General features: G+C 49.8%; 1 protein-coding gene across 2 annotated transcripts in view; it reads right to left on the reverse strand.

Moving 5' to 3' along the window:
• SLC6A5 (solute carrier family 6 member 5) overlaps positions 1-22,789 on the reverse strand; it is a 54,830-nt gene that overhangs the window by 15,581 nt on the left and 16,460 nt on the right. For both annotated transcript variants that reach the window (XM_060303423.1, XM_030864873.2), the window contains 5 exons: positions 19,958-20,090; positions 11,514-11,648; positions 9,466-9,569; positions 5,910-6,034; positions 511-623 (listed from right to left, as the gene is read on the reverse strand). In XM_060303423.1, coding sequence (XP_060159406.1) covers positions 511-623; positions 5,910-6,034; positions 9,466-9,569; positions 11,514-11,648; positions 19,958-20,090 — 610 coding nt within the window. The remainder of the gene's footprint in view (positions 1-510; positions 624-5,909; positions 6,035-9,465; positions 9,570-11,513; positions 11,649-19,957; positions 20,091-22,789) is intronic.

Here is a 22,789-nt window from a genome sequence, read left to right on the forward strand (position 1 = left end):
AGGCTGCACTCATACCCATCCATCAGGACACTTTAAGCTTCACTTTGTATTCATGAGATGTAAATTCCTCTCCTCCCGTTTAAATCGCATTTGATCTTCTGCTTGAGGAAAAACCCTCTTTGCACCCAAATACTAAACCCTGAGTGCCTGTCACCATGATCTGTAGTAGTCTCAGCCCCAGAGCAATTCCCCTAAAATTGACCTCATATTATTTTCCCTTATTCAGCCCCAAAGGACTTGCTTTGGCAAAATGACACCAAAAGCAGGAAGTACACAGGCTCAAACTTGCATGGAGAACAGAGAGGGAGAGAGTACGGCTCCTCCACCCATCCCCTGAGTCACCCACAAATGCAAGGTTATCCTGAGCCCTGGACAGGTACCTCACCACCCCTACATCACTCAGGGATGGGCGTTTAAGGACCACTAAGCTCAACCCCATTGCAGGCTGGATGCAGGACCCAGGACAGGAGTCTTCAGAAGAAGCAGGGATCGAAGCGGGGAGGGGCTCACCATAGTGTCAAGTCCAAGAGTGAGGAGCATTAGGAAAAAGATGATGGCCCAGAACGGAGAGAGGGGCAGCCTGGTCAAGGCCTCCGGGTAAACCACAAATGCAATGCCTGGCCCTGGAAGGAACAAGACACATGACTGCAAACAGGTCCAGCTCAAGGCCCCCTCCTCCTGGAAGCCCACAGGGTCCTCTCTCCATGGAAGCCCCGAGTTGTTAGTTATCACTTGCTGCTCCTGCTATTTGCTATGTTTTTACTCCTCTCTATCCATTTCCCCAATTAGACCTCAAGCTCCCGGGAGGGAAAGACCAGGGGAATTAGGTCCACACCTCAGGGAACTCAGAGGAGATGCTCAAAAAGAGTGCCAAAGCAGAGACTCGGGGCCAACTCGACTCTAAGGCCAGGCTGTATCCCATGCGAATAACATGAAAACCTCCATCTTTGTATTCGTAAGTTGGGGGAGAATGTAATGATTACCCTCTAGAACAGGGGGTGATTTTGCCCTCCTAGGCACACATGGCAAGGTCTGGAGACATTTTTGATTCTCGTAACTGGGATGTTATGGGGGATGATTACTGGTGTGTAGTGTGTAAAGGCCAGGGATGCTGCTAAACATCCTTCCATGCATGGCACAGTCCCCACAACAAAGAATTATCCTACCCAAACGTCAAGAGTGCTGAGGTTGAGAAACCCTGCCGTAAGGGTTAAACATGCCCAGAATGACATCGTTTCCCCATTTTGTTACCCTTGTTCCTAGTCACTCCTCCAGGAGAAGCCATGTACATAAAACATGAATCAGTCCAACGCTTTTAGGAACTTGCCCTATAAAGGCTTGGTAAAGAGGGGGATTCATCAGTCCACAGGTAATTAAGTGGGGAAGAGGGAAGCATGATAGAAGGGTTAAGAGAGTTTGGTCTCTAATAGTTAGACAGACCTGGGTCCAAATTCAGACTCCATGACTTGCCAGCTGTGCAACCCTAGAGAAGTTATTTAATTTCTGTAAGCCTCAATCTTGCCCATCTGTAAAATGGGGATAACAATAGTTCCTCACAGGGCGGTTATGAGGGACAAATGAGGAAACGCAGGTAGCACTGAGACCAGTGCCTTGCACATCATCAGCACTCACAGAATATTAGCTTTTCTTAGGGGTAGACAATGAAATTGGAAATTAGCAGCTCTGATTCCGGTTTTCCCAAGAATATCGCGTGTGGTCTTGGTGGAGGATGTATGACCTGCAGTTTTCTCTGCTAACAGAAAGCCCCACCAGCCGTTCCTGTCTTCCTCACAGCCTCCCTGGGAAGATGGCTAAAGACCTGGCAGTTGTGAATTCCCCTGTAGGTAGAAACCTAGATGATAAGCGGCAGAGACCAGGGAACATCGGGGTAATCCACGGCCAGCGCACGTCTGGAAGCCAGAAATCGTAGCTCCTGGAGTTTTTATAACTCAAGCATAATGACACTTTTTTAAACTGGAATTCATCAGGTTGTTAGCTCCCAGTGTTGCCTAGGGCCTTGGTTATTTAAAACATAAAGCCTGGAATGCCTAAGATACCCCTGCTCAATGCATTTATTGAACAGACAGTAGAGACAGCCTCTGAAGTCTCCCTGACTGAACCATGAAAGAAAAATCTGTATTAAGCTACAGTTCAAAATAGGTCTCAAATGCAATGCACCGAAGAAGCCAGTTCAGTGCCCTGAACACCGAGGAAGCCAGTTCAGTTTAGGCCCATAAAGTGGACAAGAAGGTCTTCAAATGGCCACTGCCGGAGGACCTCGGCTCATTGCGTTAACAGGATTCTGGCCGTTTGGGCTTTACTGCTTTCTCAGGGAGGGGAATGATTTCAAAATATTCGGCCTGTTTCCATTTCAGCGGCCTCCCTAAAGTATGCAGGGTAAAGGCATCATCTTCAGCAAACTGTTTATCCAAGACGGCTAGAGAGTGGATTTTTTAAATATGTTTTTAGAACATTTTGTAGAGTTCAGAAAGATGGACTGTCCGAGCCACAGAGGAGTTTTCCCCGGGCTAGGCCCTCGTGTCTGATGGAGGCTGAGTCCTGCCTCTTTCCTCTCCCTCTGGTAGGCAGCAAGACCCAGTAGGTGGACCGCAGGCTTCTCTCCCCCATGGACCAGAAAACTGGCTCTGCCTCTTACTAGCTGCGGGATCGTAGGTAAGACTCTGGACAAACGGCAGTTTCCTTATCTGTACAATGGAGATAATAATAGCACCTACACTCAGGGAATTTCTGTGAGCATTAAGCGTGTTGATACAAGTAAAGGGCTCAGAACCATGCCTGGCCATGGCGAGAACTCAGTAAGCATAGACCATTATTACTCTTCCCATGAGAGGGGATCAAAGGGGTTCTGCATGCCAGCATCTTGGGTGGGGCCCCCAGAAACCTACAGTGACAGCCTCCTTGGTCCTAGAGAGCCACTGAAGACAGAACCAGGGGCTCCGGTCAATGGACCCATCACGACCCGCAGCACACGGGGAGTGGTTACTCTTCTGAGAAACCCACTACATGTGGATGCATTCTCAGAGGGCGCAACACCGGAACCCTTTCCTGTGCCTTTGGAAGGACTGGCATCCAGGTGACAGACAGATGGTGGGACGGTCAGTCCAGTTTGAGAGCGTTCATCTTCATCAGCAGGGTCTCTGAACTATGAGGGGGTGAGGGAGCCAGGGCAGAACTTCCTAGTGGCCTGGTTACCTGAGAGTTACCACCTAGACCTGGGACTCTATATGCAATACGCACCTCTGTGTTCCTCTGCTGTGGTCCAACCCAGTCTTGCCGCTAGTGGGTGAGCATCTTGGTAGGGCTCTGAGTTGGATTCTGACCGTGAGTCAGTGCTCCCCAGGCAGCAGTTGGCTGGGAGATGACTCTAAAAGGCTGACTCCCCAGCAAGCTCCTTCTCTGGAGTAGATGCCTGAGAAGACCACGCCCCCTTCCCTGTGCCCATCATAAAAGCAGAGGACAGCTTGGTCTCATCACCAACCCCACCCTCAAGCCCCCAGAAGCTCTGATACGGCCAAGATTTGGGGTAATAACTTTGAGCCTCCCTTACAAGGGGGCTGTAGACGAAATGGACTAGTGTTAGGTCATTAAAGAGAACCTGCTTTTGACTGAATACCAAAGCACAGGTTCTAATGTTGGGTCAGCAAAAATGAACTGAATGTCCACGTGCCAATGTCGCCCAGCTAGGACAGCTTGGGGCTGGTACCTGATGCAGGCCTGACCCCGATCTCTGTATTCTGCAGAGCCTCCATTACAACGGGGGAAATCAGACAAGCCTGCTAATCACATGTAAGACTGTATGCGAATTCAGATGAGCAGGTTTAGCTGCCCACGGGTCTGGGAGAAGACCTCCCGGGCCACTGCCCCTCCCCTGTGGGAGATGAGACCCACTGTCCCTGTGCTGTTGACAATGAGAAACTACCAAGTACAGCTGGCCCTTGAACAACAGAGTTTTGAACTGCACGAGTCCACCCAGACACAGATGTTTTTCAATCATAAATACTACAGTACAACACAATCTGCAGTTGGTCGAATCCAAGGATGCGGAGGAATTGCAGATTCAGAGAAACTGTATCTACGAAGGGCTGACTCTAAATTATAACACGGATTTTTCACTGCGTGGAGGGTCGGCGCCCCTAAACCCTTGCATTGTTCAAGGGTCAACTGTATGAACGCAACACGTTAGAACCTGTGAGAAGTACTCCTCTCTCCCTGTTAAAATCAGAGGAAATGAAAAAATTCTGGAAAGGGGAAGTTTCAGAGGGAAACACAGGCCATTTGTCTGATGCTTTTTATATAAATGAAAACCAAAATTTAATTTGGGTTTTAGCAACTTGTGCCCCCAAATCCCTTTCCTGGGGCAGGAAACGCTCAGAAGAGTTAACGAATGGGGCCCACATCTTAAGAATCACTATCTCTGGCCACTCGGCCACTGGTTCACAAGGAGCTCAGTAATGTCACAAAAATAACAGAACACCTCAGATCTGCTGGCAGGTGGAGCAGGGCCTACCTGCTCCAGCTATGCTGCTGGAGGGAAATGAGGACAGCGCGGGTGGTATAGGCACTCCCAAAACAAAGCCTCCGCCACTCTCTCCCTCCCCCTCATCACCTCCCTGCTCCCCAGAAGGTTTAAATTTTTCAACCAGGGAAGGGCATTTGCTCAGCTCTGGGACCTCTAATTTAGTGCACTGCTGCAGAACCAAAAGCCCTGGGGGTTCAGCACCCTCTGCAGGGAGAGGTAGCTCCCCCCACCAACAAGCTGGCTCTGTAACCCTTTGCGGCCTGCAGTGCACCATCAGCGCCGCTGAAGCAGTAATTAATTATCCTTAGGGAGCCAGAAGACAGCCAGCAGCCCACCAAGAAGATGACATTGCTAGGGCCTAGTTCTTTCTCGTGCTGGCGTCTGAGCCACTACCTGAGACTTGCAGTGAGCTCCTTGAAGAAAGATAACTGCACAGGGAAGTCACAGACAGGTCCACACTCTGGATCGTCCGGGCCCACAGCCCTGTCCCCACAGCCCCTGGCACAGTCCCTACACCAAGGCAGCCCATAAATGCCTGATTAGAGAATGCCCGTCATGATACACGACGCCACGATGAAATCCCTCCATCACCGAGGCCTGCTCAGCACCCAAACCCTCTGTAGATCAAGGCTGGGTGGAAGTAAAAAGTCAACTAAAAGTATTACACACTCTCTGCAAGATTCTGTGCTAGAAATATGGATTAAATGAGATAAAAAAGGAGCGCTCTCTGTACACTCCAGAGGGACCACACAAACGTTAGCGTTCATAGAGGGATCCCGTGGGCAGAAGGTAAACATGTATTCCACATCCCTCCCACACCACCGTCCAACCTTTCCACCCACTGGGGAAACGATTTGCAGGGTCTGCATTGCGAACTAAGCAGAAGACCCTGAGAACACATCTGACCTGACAACCGGGAAAGTGCTTCATCAGGAAAAGGCTGTGCTCGCTGAGCATTAGCGTTTGGTGCCTACAGAGCCCGCGGCAAGGAAAGCCACCCGGAAGCAGGTTGTGCCTACATCCGCTGCAGGAGCCATCGTTTGCCTAGAGAATCCTCTCCCCGCGCCCAACAGGTAGAGACCTTACTTCTGCCGGAGCTGAGTTAACAGAGGACAGGAAAACGAAGGAAAGGAGAGGGAAACAGGAAAGGGGCTTTTATAGCCACACCTCTGGGGAAGGACCGGCCAGATCGAACCCTGCATGAGCTTCAGACTCCAGCTGTTCTGGGTCTCTCCGCAAAGGGGGACCTAGGCTGTCCCCCTCTCCAGCCGGTTCCAGAAGGCCAACTTCCTAGCATAGCATGAATGAGGAGCTCAGGGTGTGAACCTGGAACCTGCCCTACGACAGCAGGGTGACCAGCGCACTGTACCTTGGTCTGCCACGTTCTCGATGTTAACCTTGCGTTCATTGGCCATGAAGCCGATGACTGAGAAGATGACGAAGCCGGCGAAGATGCTCGTGGCACTGTTGGTGCAGGTAACAATGAGGGTGTCCCTGGGAGGAAGAGACAAGTTTGCCAATAGGCGTGCTTTGTGAGGAGGAAGGGATAGGGGAGGGACACATGAATGTGTGCTCGCGTGTTTGTGTGCCCACGTCCACATGCCCATTCCTAAATAGGTACTCACTGTAGGCTGGTCTTGTTCTCTCTTATTCACAAGGAAAGGAACCACCAGTCCTGACCGCAGGCTCTCTTGGGCCAAGTGGATAAGCACCAAAAGACTCAAAAAGCTCTCCCTCCCCTAACAGCCCTGCTCCAGGGCCTCTGGGACAGAGCTCTGGCTCCACCTGCCCGAGAACTGGATCTCCCCTCCTGGCAGTGGCAGAGGTAAGTCTGTCCATCAGAGCAGAAATTGAGGGGATGAGGCCTTTTGCAGAGTCCGGGACAGGAACGACGTATGAGAGAAGAGAAGGCGGTGGGACCAACAAATGCCACCAAGCATGAGAACAGCCTGGGGTTGGAGTACAGGGGCCTAGAAGGGCAAGGGAGGCGGGGAGAGGAGAGACCAGCACCTCGGTGCCGGCGCCCTCTGCTGGCCATATGGCTGCCGTTCCCGGCCTGCCCTGTCCATCCCAGACCCAAGAGAGGGGTCACAGCTAGATGGAGCCGTGAGACCAAATTCTCTTACATGTTAGAGGCATGACCTTGACCAAGTCACTTCCTCTCCACTCTGACTTTATTTTTTTACGCATATCCACTCTTTTTTAAAATTTTTTTCCCATATAGGTCATTACAGAGTACTGAGTAGAGTTCCCTGTGCTATACAGTAGGTCCTTATTCGTCATCTAGTTTATATATAGTAGCGTGTATATGTCAATCCCAGTCTCCCTATCTATCCTTCCCCCTCTTACCCCCTGGTAACCATAAGTTTGTTTCCTACATCTGTAACTCTACAAAAATTTCTGTTTTGTAGATAAGTTCATCTCTACCCTTTTCTTAGATTCCACATATAAACGATATCATATGATATTTGTCTTTCTCTGTCTGATTTACTTCACTCAGTATGACAGTCTCTAGGTCCATCCACGTGGCTACAAATGGCATTATTTTGTTCTTTTTTATGGCTGAGTAATATTCCATTGTATATATGTACCACATCTCCTTTATCCATTCCTCTGTTGATGGACATTTAGGTTGCTTCCGTGTCCTGGCTATTGTAAACAGTGCCGCAATAAACAGTGCATGTATCTTTTCAAATTATGGTTTTCATCAGATATATGTCCAGTAGTGGGATTGCTGGGTCATATGGTAGTTCTATTTTTAGTTTTTTAAGGAAACTCCACACTGTTCTCCATAGTGGCTGTATCAATTTACATTCCCACCAACAGTGCTGCAGGCTTCCCTTCTCTCCACTCTGACTTTAACTGGTGGCAATGACTCCACCTCCCTCACAGGTTGTTGTGAGGACAGAACCAGATGAGGCCTGCACCGCACAGAGCCTGGCACAGAGCAAGTGCTCAGGATACAGCCCACCTTGTCCAGGACCTTAGTTTACTGATGGGGAAACTGAGGCCCAGGGGAAGGTAATGGGCTCATAATGGTAGGTTCTGATTTGAACCCAGACTTCCTGCCCATTAGCCACACCACACAGCCTCATTTCTAACAAAGCACAGAGCAATGCTTCCCCCTTGGACGATGCTCAGACTGAGTCTCGCGGGTCATAAGTTAATAAGCAACTATGACCAAAGAAGTTCAGACACCTTAGTCTGGCATTCTAGCTGTTACGGGCTGAATTGTGTGCCCCAAAAATGTAAATGTTGAAGTCCCAACCCCCAGTTCCTCAGAATGTGACTGCATTTGAAAATAGGGTCTTTAAACAGGTGAGTAAGTTAAGAGGAAATCGTGAGAGTGGGCGCTAATCCAATACGATTGATGCCCTTATAAGAAGAGGAGATCAGGGTGCACAGCGGGAAGACCATGTAGAGACACAGGGAGAAGACGGCCAGCTACAAGCCACGCAGAGAGGGCTCAGAAGAAACGAGCCCTGTCGATACCTTGATCTTGGACTTCTAGCCTCCAGAACTGCGAGAAAATTAATCTCTGTTGTTCAGGTCACTCACTCTGTGCTATTTGTTACGGCAGCCCCAGGAGACTAGCACAAAGGCTCTCTCCAGTCTGGCCTCAGCCAATTCTCAGGCCCTATTTCCTTCTTGCCCGGTGAGCACACACCTGCTCCAGTCTCATCAACCTGCTCCCTCCCACGTCTCCATCACACCCATCCACACTCATCCCCACCTGAAAACATTCACTTCCTCCCCTAACACCTTTTGAAATTTGGCCCAGCATAGATGTCCCTTGTGTGAGGCCATCCCAGCCAGGCTAGGCCACAGTTTAACTATAATCTCTTCCTTTTGGTTCACGAAATATCTCATGCATATTAAAAATAATAAGAATGGCTACTGCTGTCTACTGAGCACCTACTACGTGCAAAATATTGCTGTGGGAATTTTGCATACATCATCTCCTACCCTTCAACAAAATATTATAATCTGCATTTTACAGATGAGAAAACAGAGATTCAGAGAAGTGAAGTATCTTACCCATGTCTTGGAGTTTTAGAAAATGGTGAAGTCATAATACAAATGCAAGTCTCTCTGACTCCAAGGTTCTTTTTCTTTTTTTTTTTAATCAGCCCCTCAGTATTTTCTTACTGTTTGTCACAGATGGGTTCAACTTTCAGATGTCACCTCCTCCAGAAGCTGTCCAGGCTCTCTCACATCTTTGGGGTTCCAGAGTCCCCTAATATCACACTATCCAAATGTCATCCTGCACCAGAGTCACCTGAGGATCCTGTCTCGATATGTAGATTCCCAGGCCCGCCCAACCTCCCAGATGTTCTGTTTCCTAAATCTGGGAGGAGACTCAAAGTTTGCATAACTTTGGGTTTAACTGACAGATAAAACTGTAATACATTTTAACATATTTAAAGTGTACAACGTGATGATTTGATATACATATGCATTGAAACAGGAGTCCCACCATTGAGTTAATTAACACATCCATCACCAAGGTATTCTTTCCACTGTACCATGCTGCCTTTCTTACAGGGCTCTCTAGAAAGGTGTTTGTCGAGTGACTGAATGACCACACTTCATCAGCGACTACCATACAACTGTATCCATGGACTAGATAGCTCACAAATGACTATTCCAGGACACAACCAGCTGCATGGCACCTCCAGAGAAACTCAATTCCATCCCCTGCATCAGAATCAGGGTGCAAGTTGGGGTCCAAGCCAGGCCACCAGAAGCCAGCAGCTAGGCCTTAGCAGGCGATTTCCCCTACACCAGAGCTAACTGTCTGGTTCTGCCTTGGGTGAAGCGTGAGGATATGGCCTCAGGTGTCTGATGACACAGCCCATGATTCTGTCCCCAGGCCCTAGTCCCATTCACCCGCTACCTCTGGGGCTTGAAGTGCCTCCACATACCTGTAGCAGTTGTTGTGGAATTTGTTGTAAGAAGAAAGAGTGATCAGGCCTCCCCATGCGGCAGATAAAGAGAAGAAAATCTGAGTGGCAGCGTCTTTCCACACCTGGGAGGCAAAAGAGCGGAAGATTTAAGGTCACTGAAGGAGGCTGGCCCAGGGGAGGGGAGTCTCCCAAAGCCACACCATCTCCCCGGGAGAAAAGGCAGTCAGGACAAGATGACTTTGGCACCAACATAAACGAGAAACATACGTCATTTGCACTGGAAGCCAAAAAGGCAGTAAATGACCTGGGAGACTCTAACTTCATTCTAATCAAAGGAGAGGAACTCAATAAGCAATGTACACATTTCATGCTTGCAAACCCTACAATGTAAAACTATACAGAAGGGGAGAACCCCTTCTTTAGCTGGAAACACACTCAAAAAAACAATTTGGAACAGCAAAAATATTCATGGGTACAAAATGAAAACCTTTTAAAATTGACATTCCCCCCCAAAAATAAAAAACAAAATTGACATTCCTAAAGATTAGGACAATTTACTAAAAATCTGAACTTCTGTAGCCCCTCATCAAAGTAAAGCAAGCTCTGTGCCACAGCTGAGTGGATGTTACAGTGCCTCCTCATTCTCGAACTTGGCTGACAACACCTCTTGGTCATCTTGGCGATTTCTTTTCTTTCTTTTTTTTTTTTTTTGAGGTGCACGGGCCTTTCAGCGCCGCGGCCTCTCCCGTGGGATCTTCCCGGACCGGGGCACGAACCCACATCCCCTGCATCGGCAGGCAGACTCTCAACCACTGAGCCGCCAGGGGAGCCCATTGGCGATTTCTTTTAATTGTCCTCATTAAACTCCAGAAAGCTACTCAAGAGTTTGAGCTATAGATTTATATGATTTGATATGGACTTCCTATCCTTTTTATTAATTAAAACTGCTTTTTAAATTGTGCTTAACATATGCAAAGAGAAAGTTCAAGTGTGTGCTGGCAAAGCCTGTACCACAACCTCCATTCTCCCATGCTCCTCACTAACAAAGCTGTGGTTTTATTTAAAGGCAGCCATATGTCCAGCCAAATGGCCAACTCCCAGAATCCAGGAGAGGTGCAGCTGAGAGGAAATCATCATATGACTTAGTTTCTGGCCAATGATGAGAAAATCAAGTGTTATGTGGAATTTCTGGGCTTTCTCCTCTTTTAAAGAGAAGGAGGATGCCTATCTTTGTCTCTTCCCTCACTGCTTTGTGCCACCTGGAATGCTGACATGATGGGTGGAGCTCTGGCAGCTACATGGCAGCTATTCACTGAGGATGGTGGGGCGGAAAGACAGGAACCTGGGACACTGTGGAGCCACCCAACCAGGGCTTGACTATCTACCACTGGGCTGCAAGTGAGATAAACTTTTGTTAAAGCTGCCATTATCTGGAGGTTTTTCATTATGTGCAAACTCAATCCTAGTTATGCTTTCTTAAAATCTTCTGGAAAAGCAGATTTTTCTTTAAGGTGAGAAAATGCATTTCTTATTAAACAATCACCCCCTCATGTGAAGTTCTGGGGGTTGGGAATTTTAGAGTAAGATATGCCTGTACAGAATATGCCAAGAGAAAGTATAAGTGTGTGCTGGCTCTGTGTCTCGGTGTGTCAGAAGTATTCAAATCTGTCTGAGCCCTTTAAATTATAATTGCTTGCGGTTTGCCTAAGTGCTATTATTTTCCAACCAGGAAAACTCCATTTCCAACACACTATAATTAGCAACAGATAAGTGGCATGAGGTGGCCCAAAGCTATTAAGGGAATTTCATTCTTCATTTCAGCCTCTGCAGCCTCCCAGGCGTAGGACAACTATTCCAGGAATCTGAAACCCCCAGCTGCTCAGTTCTCATTAAAAACTTCCAGAGTGTGTAACATTTCAAGATTATCAGGAGTTTGTAAAGGCAAACAGTGAAATGCCCTGTGGTCGGAGATCTGACCCCTTCTGCTAAATAGTGTTCTGGAGCAGGACCCACCCCCATGTGCCGTTCCCCCCACAGGCACGTCATAAATGAAATCAGAAGCCCACCGTGGCATCCGTAAGTTTCTCCCACTTAGGCGTGATGAAGTACCAAATCCCAGCGCCAGCTCCAGGCAGGGTAACACCTCGGATGAGAAGAATCACCAGCACGACGTACGGGAACGTGGCCGTGAAGTACACCACCTGGAAAAGCCACCGACATGGGGGCAGGAAGGAGCAGACACACGGGATGTGACCAAAGGAGCATCGACAGAGGCAGAGTGTGATCTGCCACCCGGACGCAAGTGCCTGATAGGGTAGTTTTCCCCAAACTCTTCCAGGTCTGGGGACACAAGGAAGGCACTGGGAACAAAGGTGAATCAGAGAGAGCCAGAAATGAAGTCTTTTTTTTTTGCAGTACGCGGGCCTCTCACTATTGTGGCCTCTCCCGTTGCGGAGCACAGGCTCCGGACGCGCAGGCTCAGTGGCCATGGCTCACGGGCCCAGCCCCTCCGTGGCATGTGGGATCTTCCCGGACCAGGGCACGAACCCGTGTCCCCTGTATTGGCAGGCGGACTCTCAACCACTACACCACCAGGGAAGCCCAGAAATGAAATCTTGAGGGGGACACCCAAGACTGTGGATTGAGTCAGCCTGCAGCGCAGAAGTGGACAACTCCCTAAGGACCAACTGAAAGAGAAAGGTTATGTGCCCCCCTCCTCCCTAACTCCTAGCCCACCCTCTGCTTCAGGCCCCAAATCCCACCATTAGAGATTAATTTCTTTATCTTAAGTTTTCCATCCTTGTTTATACACACACCCTAAGTGAGGCAGCCTAGTGACATGAGAGAACCATGATCTTAGAATTAGACATATTTAGGTTCAAATAAAATCACATCTCTGGCCCTGAGTAGCTATAAGACTTAGGTCAAGCTAATCAGCTCTCTGAATCTCAGTTTCTGCAGCTGTAAACTGGGGATAATAGCATGTTTCTTAAAATAATTGAGGATTAAATGGGCCCCTAGCACAGCACCTAACTTGTAACAGATGGTCATTCAATGCAGTTAAGTTCAACAAGCATTTATCACAGCCTACTATGACCTGGGAGCTGTGCCAGGGCTTAGATGCATAACAGTGAAGGAACTCGACCTCGGAGACCCAGAGACAATGTCTGAATAATGGGCTAAGCAGTTCCAAACAGGACACTGTGAAGTCCTGGGGAGGACACTGGATTCAATCCAGGAGATTACAGAAAGATGCATGGCGATGACGTGCGAGTCGGATCTTAGAGGCCAAGTGCAACGCAGAGGAGGTGAGGTGAGGTGGGAAGGTGAGGGGAGAAAGTGGGAAAGGCAGGGGTGAGGGCAAGGCCCTAAATTCACTAGGAGCACAGCACACAGTTGAGACTAAGAGCAATGGGGCACTAGAGACATGGGAGGAGACAGGTCGTGGAGGCCCTGAGTACCAGCCAAAGGAGGCTCCTGGATTCTGAACGAGAGGGAAGGACCAGAGCCAAGAAATATTTGGGAAATATCATCAGCAGAACTTGGGGGCTGTGGTTGAATGGGGATGAGTGAGAGGCACCTTCCTTATCTGTCAATCAAACCTCAGAATGGGGCTCCCCTGGTGGCGCAGTGGTTGCGAGTCCGCCTGCCAATGCAGGGGACACGGGTTCGTGCCCCGGTCTGGGAAGATCCCACATGCCACAGAGCGGCTGGGCCCGTGAGCCATGGCCACTGAGCCTATGCGTCTGGAGCCTGTGCTCTGCAATGGGAGAGGCCACAACAGTGAGAGGCCCACGTACCGCAAAAAAAAAAAAAAACTCAGAATGCAGGAAGGGCTTGGGACCCGGATTCAGTAGACAGAGAGAAGAGCAGACTGGGAGAGCTTGGGCTCTGCACTCCAACGGGCCTGAGTTCCAACCCTAGCTCCATCCCTTATGAGCTGGGCCGCCTTGGGAAGTGACTTAACCTCACTGAGTCTCAGTGCCCACACCTGCACAGTGGCGATAACAAAAGCATACTCCTCACAGGGCTGTTGGAAGAGCACAGTGGGACGATGCATACGCCATGGAACAGGCCTGGGACCCTGGAAAGGGAAGTACCATTTCTGTCTTGCCAATGACTCCTAAATTTAATAACCCTCGCAACCCTCAGCTCATAGGCCAGTTACATCCCAAAAGTACAGTAGGAGACACTTGGAAGGATGAGGCTAAGCTCCTGTCCTGGACCACCAAACCCTCCCTCATCCTCACCCACAGGATGGGCATAGACAACCAGCTGAGCACTGTTGGTTCAGAGCCCCTCTGTGCTCACCCCCAGCCTTCCATCCTGGGGAACCCAGAACACCTGCCTCCGGGCGAGAGATAGAGTCCCCGTCACACGCTGGCTGCACAGAGCCCGTGGCCTGACAGGGGCTCCAGCCTGGCAGTGACTGGCAGGCACTGGGATGTTTAAGAGATGAGAACTGATCCAAGGACTTGCAAAGGATGGATTGAGGGAAAGTTAGGGTTGAGATGAAGATAAATCTCTCGGGGTTACTTCTTATTAATCCAACAAATACACACACATGCATACATAGGCACACATATTCTTGAGCATCTAATATGTTCCAGGCACATGCTGGGCAGGGTGGCTGGGACGATGGCCATAATAAAGGGGAGGACAGGGAAGGCCTCACTGAGAAGTTGCCCAGGACTTGAAGGAAGTGAGAATGCGCCAACTGGATATCTGGGAGAACATTCCAGACAGAGGGAACCGCTGGAGTAAAGACCCTAAGAAGGGAGTGTGCCAGCCTTCTAGGGGCAGCCAGACAGCCGCTGTGGCTGGGCAGGGGCACAGGTGGGAGAGGAGGGCAGGGGTAGGGGTGGAGGCAGGGACAGATCCTGCAGAGCCTTGTGGGTCCGTGTGGGTGGGGAGGGGATGGGGAACTACTGCAGGGATTTGGGCAGAGGAGTGATACGATCTAACATTTTAGCTGTCGCCGCCTTGCTGCGTCACGTTTACACTGCAGGGGCAGCGGTTAGGAGGCCATAGCAGCAGTCCAGGCAAGGGACAGCGATGGCTCCATCCAGGGTGTTTCAGGGCAGTTAGGAGAAATGATCAGAAACCAGATACACCCTGCAGGAAGAGCAACAGAACTTCCTGACCAATTTAATGTGGAGTGAGGGGGGCGGGAGGCAGGAGTCAAGGGTGACCCCAAAGGTTGTGGCCTCAGCAGGTGGTGGGCAGAGTTTCCGTCAGCTGAAATGGGACAGGCTGCAGGTCAAGGAAAGATAAGGAGTTATTTCTTCCTCTAAACCCAATTACTCGTCAAGGCCAAAGTCTTCCTGTCTACAGACCAGAGATGCGCTGGTCTCCTTTTCTCTGCACTGCTGCCACCACTGACCAGGAGTCTCCTCCCTGTTCCCCAGGACAGCAGCCCCCTTCACTCTTTGCCCTGAGGCACTGGAATTACCAGGGACCATGAAGGGGGGGCTCCCTGCTCCCTCCTATCCACCCCCAAAGCTGCTTCTCTCCTTCCCCTTAAGTGAAACCCTTCCACACACAGACGGTAGGAAACCCAAAGGCATCTGACATCTCAGGAGAAAATCACCCACCACAGGATGACCCGGGCTGTCCTCCCAGCTGTCGGATGGGGCTGGGGAGAGGAACGCTACAGGGCCGGGCGGGGCCCCGCCAAGACAGAAGGGGCAGGGTGACAACTAAGGGATATCCTCCTCACCTCCTGACCATGTGGAGCTGGTGGGAGATGAGGGTGGAAGGAGGCAAGGGAGAGGAGATGACATAGAAAGTGGGGTCCGGCAGGAAGAAGACCCCAAGAGTGGCACCAGTCTAACCGGCTGAGACGCTGCTCCCATTTGAGTGCGGGAGACAGCGCATTTCTGGAGTTCCCTCCGTGGATCAGCTCTTTGCAGTCCCATTTTACAGAGGAGGAAACTGAGGCTCAGGTTAAGCCTCTCACAAAGGGTTAAATATCTCACTCAAGGTCTCCCAGCTGGAGCCAAGGTCCAGACTTGAAGCTTTCTAACTACAAAGCCTATTTCCATACCTTTAATGCCACTCCCTGGGCCACAGGATCAGAAACATGTGAGGCAGGGCGGGGACTAGAGTGAGGCAAGGGAACACCCGGGGTGCACAATTTAAGGAAGCACTCACCCTCATGGGGCCGAGCCTGCACGTGCAGGAACCTGGGAGTGAGCGCCGCCTTAAATTTCACACCCTAGGCACTTGCTTGCCTCACCAGGTCCGGCCCTGGTATGTGGAATGATGCACTCACTTTGTCAGTGGGGATTGCGGTGAACTGAAAGGGCACAGAGTTTCATTTCAAAATCCCGGGGATGCCTCCGATGTGAGTCAAGTGTTAGTCAGGTGTTTGTGGAGGTCTCTTCACAGCTAGTTCTCCTGTGTCACGGGGGCTTCAGAATGTACCTGTTTCAGGATGGACTGCCAGCAGAATTAAACTTGAACAGTAATGAATTATACTTGGCAGGAGTGACAATGACGAGTTGATCTGAGCCTGCTGGCCCGACACCTGGCAGCACAGTCCTCACAACAGGAGCCCTGAACAGGTGGTAAGGCCACGGTCCCCACCCCAGCCAGTGCCAGCTAATTAAGCTGGCTTTGTGTCCTCGCCATAACTCTCAGGCAGAGCGGCCCCTGAGGTCAGATGGGCTGCATTTGACCTTCAGGCTGCCTGCTGGTCGCCCGTGCCTCTGGAATTCTAGCTGCTCAAAGGGAGACTCAGGTCTCATAGGAAGCAACCGGCCACCGTTGTCTCCTAGGGCCCTGAACAAGAGGAACGGAGTTTATCTTGCCGCAACAGAAGAAGGACATCTCTGTTGCTTAGAAATGACAGTCTTGGTGGAACTTCGGTCACAAAGGAGCCCGTCATAATGAGGTGCTGCAGCCGTGCTTCCAAACAAAGCTCCGTGATTAATGTCTGCACGAGCCAGGGCAGGATAATAAACCGGGAGGCATTATTTCCGGTGGTATTCCTCATTAAAAGAAAATCCATCATTGAACCCTAATTGGAAACCTCGCTCGATGAAGTAGAAAGATAACTTAGCAGATCTAAAAGAAAAGCTGACTTGCTCAGGGCTACTCAAAAATCCCCATTTCAGAGAGAGAGAGCCCAGAAAATCTAGCACCAAGGATTAAATTCTAAATCAATGCCAAGAACTGATTCTAACACCATCCCCCCAAAACTGCAGACTGATAAGCAAAGAAGGATCTTAGAGAATATTTATCTTAACCTTGAATTTGCAGACGTGGAAGATGGGACCCGGATGCCTCCTGGGACTTGCCCAGCTGGTAATGACAGCTATTGACAGCAGGACGGGGTAGCAGTGCAAGGGTCCTGATTCACAGTGGGGGGGACTTTTATCCCCCCAGATGCAAATGATGGCTCCAGAATTCTGCATTTCCATCTATTCCTAACAGCCCCTCCTTGGGAGAGGATGTCACGTAGTGGAAAGAGTCTAGGCTTTAAAGGGAGACAGACCTGGGTTCAAATCCCAGCGCTGCCACTTAAAAGCTGTGTGACCGGGACTTCCCTGTGGTCCAGTGGCTAAGACTCTGCGCTCCCAATGCAGGGGGCCCGGTTTCCATCTCTGGTCAGGGAACTAGATCCCACATGCTGCAACTAAGAGTTCTCATGCCGCAACAAAGACCCAGCGCAGCCAAATAAATAATTTTAAAAATAATAAAGTAAAATAAAGTATTCGGGAGTTTGTGAGTAGGTTATATGTAAATACTACACCATTAAAAAAAAAAAAAAGCTGTGTGACCTCCAGCAATTTACTCTACCTTGATGCACCTCAGCTTCTCTATCTATAAAATGGGAAGAAATGTCCTTACCTAGCTGGTTGCTGGGTAGATTGAATGCACTAATGCAGATGAAGTAGTTAGCAGAGTGCCTGGCACACAGAGTGTTCAACCAACTTCCCTTTCTCTTTCCATTTTCCCACCAGAGCCACTGCTTTCAAGATGTCATCACAGGACAATATCCACTCAATACATCAGCCAATCATTATCACAAAAATGAAAAGAGTTAATGTCAATTAAGAACTGATCATATGCCAGGTATTTTTTATATATATGTATTTATATATATTATATATATATATATTCTCTCACCTAATCTTAGAACAGCTCTACAAGGTATGTACTATTATCCCCATTTTACAGATGAGGAAACTGAGGTTCCAATGGTTAAACAGCTTGTCCAGAGTTACACAACTAGAAAGTGATCAAGACGGGATTTGAACTCAGACTGGTCTGACTCTAAAGCCACCAGGCCATCCTTCCTCATGTCGCCAACAAGGCTGCTGTTCTGATCCTCCTCACCTAACACCTCTTCTCCTGCCAATCACACCTTCTAGCCTATCCTGCTAGAGACCTGTCCGGCCACTTCGATTATGGTTGAAGGTGCCCTCTCTCCATCTCTAGCTATACGTCATGGTCCTGCAGTTCGATTTTGGCTGAGCAAAGACATGGTCCCCCTTGCTAAACAATCACCACCTGGCTGGCCCTTTTTTTTTTTCGGTATGCGGGCCTCTCACTGTTGTGGCCTCTCCCATTGCGGAGCACAGGCTCCGGACGCGCAGGCTCAGCGGCCATGGCTCAAGGGCCCAGCCACTCTGCGGCATGTGGGATCTTCCCGGACTGGGGCACGAACCTGCGTCCCCTGCATCGGCAGGCGGACTCTCAAACACTGCGCCACCAGGGAAGCCCTGGCTGGCCCTTTACTGCCACTCCAAGCTCAGTTCCAAGTCACGGAAGGCGAGGAGCCCAGGAAACCTCAGGACTCACAGGACGTTACTGTCAGGGTCATGTTAACATTTCCTCATCTTCCTGCTGCCCTAGAAAAACAATTGCTCCAGTCTCATAATACTCATTCAGAGCTAGCAGGGTCCTCAATCCCAGCTCTCATTTTACAGAGGGGGAAACAGAGGTCAGAGAGGAAAAGTACCCCCAGCTCACCCAGCAAGTGTTCTGACAGAATCATGTTAGAGCCAGCAGGTCTTAGACATCGCCCAATCCAACTGCCTTCACTTTAGAAATGAGACAACCGAAGCCTCCTGAAATAGCTAAGATAAAGAAAATCCGCTTTCCACTTATCGGCTAAATAAATAAAAGCTAAGGGCAAATCTGAAGCTCAACCAGGTTTCATCGTCCAAGCGGAGATGTCCCTACACAGAAAACACCACGGAAGGGCTGGGGGGCTAGAACCCAGGTCTCCTAACCCCCAGTCTGGCTCTCTCCCCACCTGATGTCATTTAAGGGCACCACTGGCTCAGGTGACCCTGGCCAAGCTGCCAGAATCCACCATTCAAGCCCGTGTGGAACCAGATTACATGGAGGGCACCAGAAAGAATTGTTATCAGACGGCCCTCGTGAGCTTGTCCATGAGTCCAGGGAGAAGACAGACCGCTCTCTGTAGCTGATGGGTGCCAGGTGTGGGTGCCTGGTGGGGCCTGTGAAGCATGCCTGGGAGGTGAGAGGCGGCACGGACCCTCACTCCCGTGAGGCCGGATCCTTCCAAACGGGTTGTTTGCTATTGTGACCACAGTAAACCCTGGCCTGGACGACTGGACCAAGCCGAACTCCACAACCTATGGTCTCAGAGTCCACCATCACATTCTATTCATTGGGCCGTAAAGACATTTGGGGTTTCATGCTGAGACATGCAAATGACCCTCCAGACGATGAACTCGTATTGGTTATCATCAAAGTGGTTGGTTAACCGTTTCACGGGGTTTTTCTAAAGCAGCAGGAAGATGAGGGGAAAACACTGGGACCTTTACCACAACATCCAGCGTGTCCTGAGGGACCCTGCACACCGTGCCTGCCGTGCCTTGGAACTGAGCTTGGGGTGGGTGTCCCACCACCTCCAAAGGACCTGCCAAGCGACTATCTAGCAAGAGGGGCCAAGCACGTGCTCGACCAAACTCCCACTGGCAGGATTATCGCCCTGTCATGCTGGGGGCACGTGGGATGGGAGAGTGTTGGGAGGGGGTTGGAGAAAGGGCACGAAAGACGGAGAACGGGGTGGTCAGGAGTGAGGAGAAGGAATCCCCTTCACAACTTTGATCTTCTTGCAGCCTCCTGGGAGGAGCAGTGACTGAGCTGGCAGCCAGACCAAGAAGCAAAAAGCCGGCAGCACCAACTCTAGACTTTCGGGAGAGATTGAATCCTATCGGGGAGTGCCATCTGCTGAGTGAAGGGTCCCCAATAGGGAAGGAAGGAAACTCACCACAGAGCCCCCGCCATCCACAAGGAGCCCTGAGTACATCTGTCTCAGTTAACCCTTAAAACCTCCCGGGGAGAAAGGCATTATCCCATTTTACAGACAGCAGTGAAGTCACTTGTCCAAGGCCTCACAGCTACTCAGGGACGAGTCAGAATTCCACCCACACCTCCCGACTCTCATCCCAGTGCCCTTTGGCTGCTCTATGACACAAACAGCCCTGGGGGTCCCAGAGCTTTCTCTCAGATAAATACAAGTTCTTACTTTTCCTGAAGACTTGATTCCTTTTGCCAGGGATGCATACACAATCACCCAAGCCAGGAAGAGGCAGAAGGCCAGTGGCCACCTGATCTCGCCAGGATATTCAATCCCTGCAGAAATCTTCAGCACAAAGTACCTATGAGTTGAAAGGAGAGAGAAGGGAGGGGAGGAAGGAGGGGAAGGATGAGCTGGCGGAGGTGACAGTCTGCAGGCTTTATCTTCCTGCAGAGCCTCAGACAAAATCCCAGCATCCCCACCCTCCCCATCAGGGACCTGATCAGATCAGGTTGTGAGGGATTTGCTGATCCGGGCTCCCTCCCACAGCTGTCTGCGGTGAGACCAACTGAATTTACCCTGCTTTTAATTAATTATGGCACTAAAGGGGCTTCCCTGGTGGCGCAGTGGTTGAGAATCCACCTGCCAATGCAGGGGACACAGGTTCGAGCCCTGGTCCAGGAAAATCCCACATGCCGCAAAGCAACTAAGCCCGTGTTCCACAACTACTGAGCCTGCACTCTAGAGCTCGTGAGCCACAACTACTGAGCCCGCGTGCCACAACTACTGAAGCCCGCGCGCCTAGAGCCGCGTGCTCCGCAACAAGAGAAGCCACCGTAATGAGAAGCCTGCATACCACAGTGAAGAGTAGCCCCCACTCGCTGCAACTAGAGAAAGCCCGCGCGCAGCAACGAAGATACAATGCAGCCAAAAATAAATAAATTTAAAAAAAAATTATGGTCCCAAAGGACCTACTGTATTAGCACAGGGAACTATACTCAATATTTTGTAATAACCTATAAGGGAAAAGAATCTAAAAAAGAATATGTGTGTGTGTGTAACTGAATCACTTTGCTATATACCTGAAATTAACACCATATTATAATTCAACTATACTTCGACTTAAAAAAAATTATTTATGGCCCTGGGCAGGCTCTGAACAAGGCTATGTCAGCTCCACCATCAACTGGAGCTGCCCCAGGAGCAGTGCAACAAATCCAACAGCGTCGGGGGTCCTGGTGTAGCAGCCCCTGGAATGGGCATTATGGAGGTTGTTGTCTTTACATAAGGACACATCAGTAACAGAAACTCTAAACTGTCAAGGATGATTTTTGTGTGTTTCTGTATTGTTCTACTCTTTTGTGAGAACGTATCCCAATAGTTTTTGTACAACTTTAAATTTAAAAAATTCAGTACAGAGTCATTATGGTAAAAGAATTTAAAATGCCGCCGTGCATTTTAGTTCAGGTTGTGATGAGCGTGTCCCAGGGCTGAGGTTGGCTGAAATGTAAAAGCAGGGCTGGCGGGGCCTTACTCAAGGAACGTATTCGAAGACAGACAACCAGCCGCAAACAGAAGGGGGCTGGCGCTCATCTGTAGCGGCTGCTGGCACCTGTGTGTAAGCTGAAGGTGGCGACGCCCACATCCCTGGCTAGAGGGCGAGCAGGTAGCCTCATCCCTGGGGACAGGAAGCAGCTTCAGAGACCATGAGTCATGACGCCAGAGGGGACAATCCCCTCAACTCTGTGATAAAGTCACATAGCCTGGATGAAAGTGCTGTGCATGTAGGTGGGTGTCTTTTGTGACCTGAATCAAGGGCCAGCCAGCATCCAGACTCTACTGGACTGCAGACATGACAGCCGAGTGCCCTGACCTGCTGAGGGAAGTGAAGGGGACAGCACCCCTCCGGCCAGCTAGCCAGCGACACTGTGAGAGGCTGTTTTGCGGTTCACAAGAGCAACCCGGAGCTCTTTTAGTCTCAACTCCTGGGGCAATCTGGGCTCTAGAGTAGAGTAGAAGTCACCAAGGGTGGAACCAGCCTGGGCTACCAAACCTTAGGGACCATACTTCTAAAGCACTGAAAAGGACCCCCAACCCTACAATGGGCAGGCCATCTAGCCAACAATTCCACGGCCCCTTGGCCATCTCAACTACTCCATGATTTAATAAGGGATGTTGGATGGGCCCCAAGAAGCTCCTGATAACATTCCCTCTTGGAAACTAATACTGGTCCCAGAGGATTAGCAAAGCCACCAAAAGCAGATTTGCAAAACACTTCATAATACACCTGACCACATGGATTATGTGATCAGATTTCAGCCCACCACGAGGTCAGACTCCTTTCTCAGAGCTCAGGGTGAATCAAGGCCCACCCTCACTGGTCCTACGTTTTCTTCAAAGGGGATTATTTCTTCATTCAGCCTAAGTGCCCCCCTTCTGTTCTACAGGAAACATCCATGTGCCCTCTAAGTCCACAAGAGAGAAAGCTTGGAAGAACTAGTGGGAACAGTAGTAACCACTTCCTATTATCTAAGTAAAGGCCACAAACCAGGGGCCCCCTGACACATGCATTTTACGTGACCCCAGTGTTTCATCTGAATTCGTTTGCTAACATTTAAAGTGGGAGAGACACATAAAAACTCCTATTTGATTTCCAACTTCTCTTGTAAAATGGAAGCTCTGGCAGCACTGCCTACAATTCCCATAAGACAGGGGCCAGTTGGAGCTGAGCATCAGCAGCCTCCCTTCCACTGGGCAGACCTCCCCTCCTGTTGGCCACAGTCCCCACCATTCTCTATCGTCTTACCTCTACCTCCCTACCAAGCCCCCAAGTACATTTGAGTTTACAAGCCCCGACTTAAGGCTTAGCTAGAGAACATTATCTACTCTCTGTTGAACTCTGTCTCCAACTACCTCTCTTATGAAATAATTCCCTGAACATTATTAAATCTTCCTGTGGTGGCTGAGGATTTCCTCAATCCCCAGTGTCTGGCAAAATGGACGAAGAAAGTAGAAAACTAAGACAGAACTGTTTAAAAAAGAAAAAAAAGGAAAGAATTA

Source organism: Globicephala melas, chromosome 8, assembly GCF_963455315.2.
Source record: "Globicephala melas chromosome 8, mGloMel1.2, whole genome shotgun sequence".
NCBI classification, from domain to species: Eukaryota; Metazoa; Chordata; class Mammalia; order Artiodactyla; family Delphinidae; genus Globicephala; species Globicephala melas.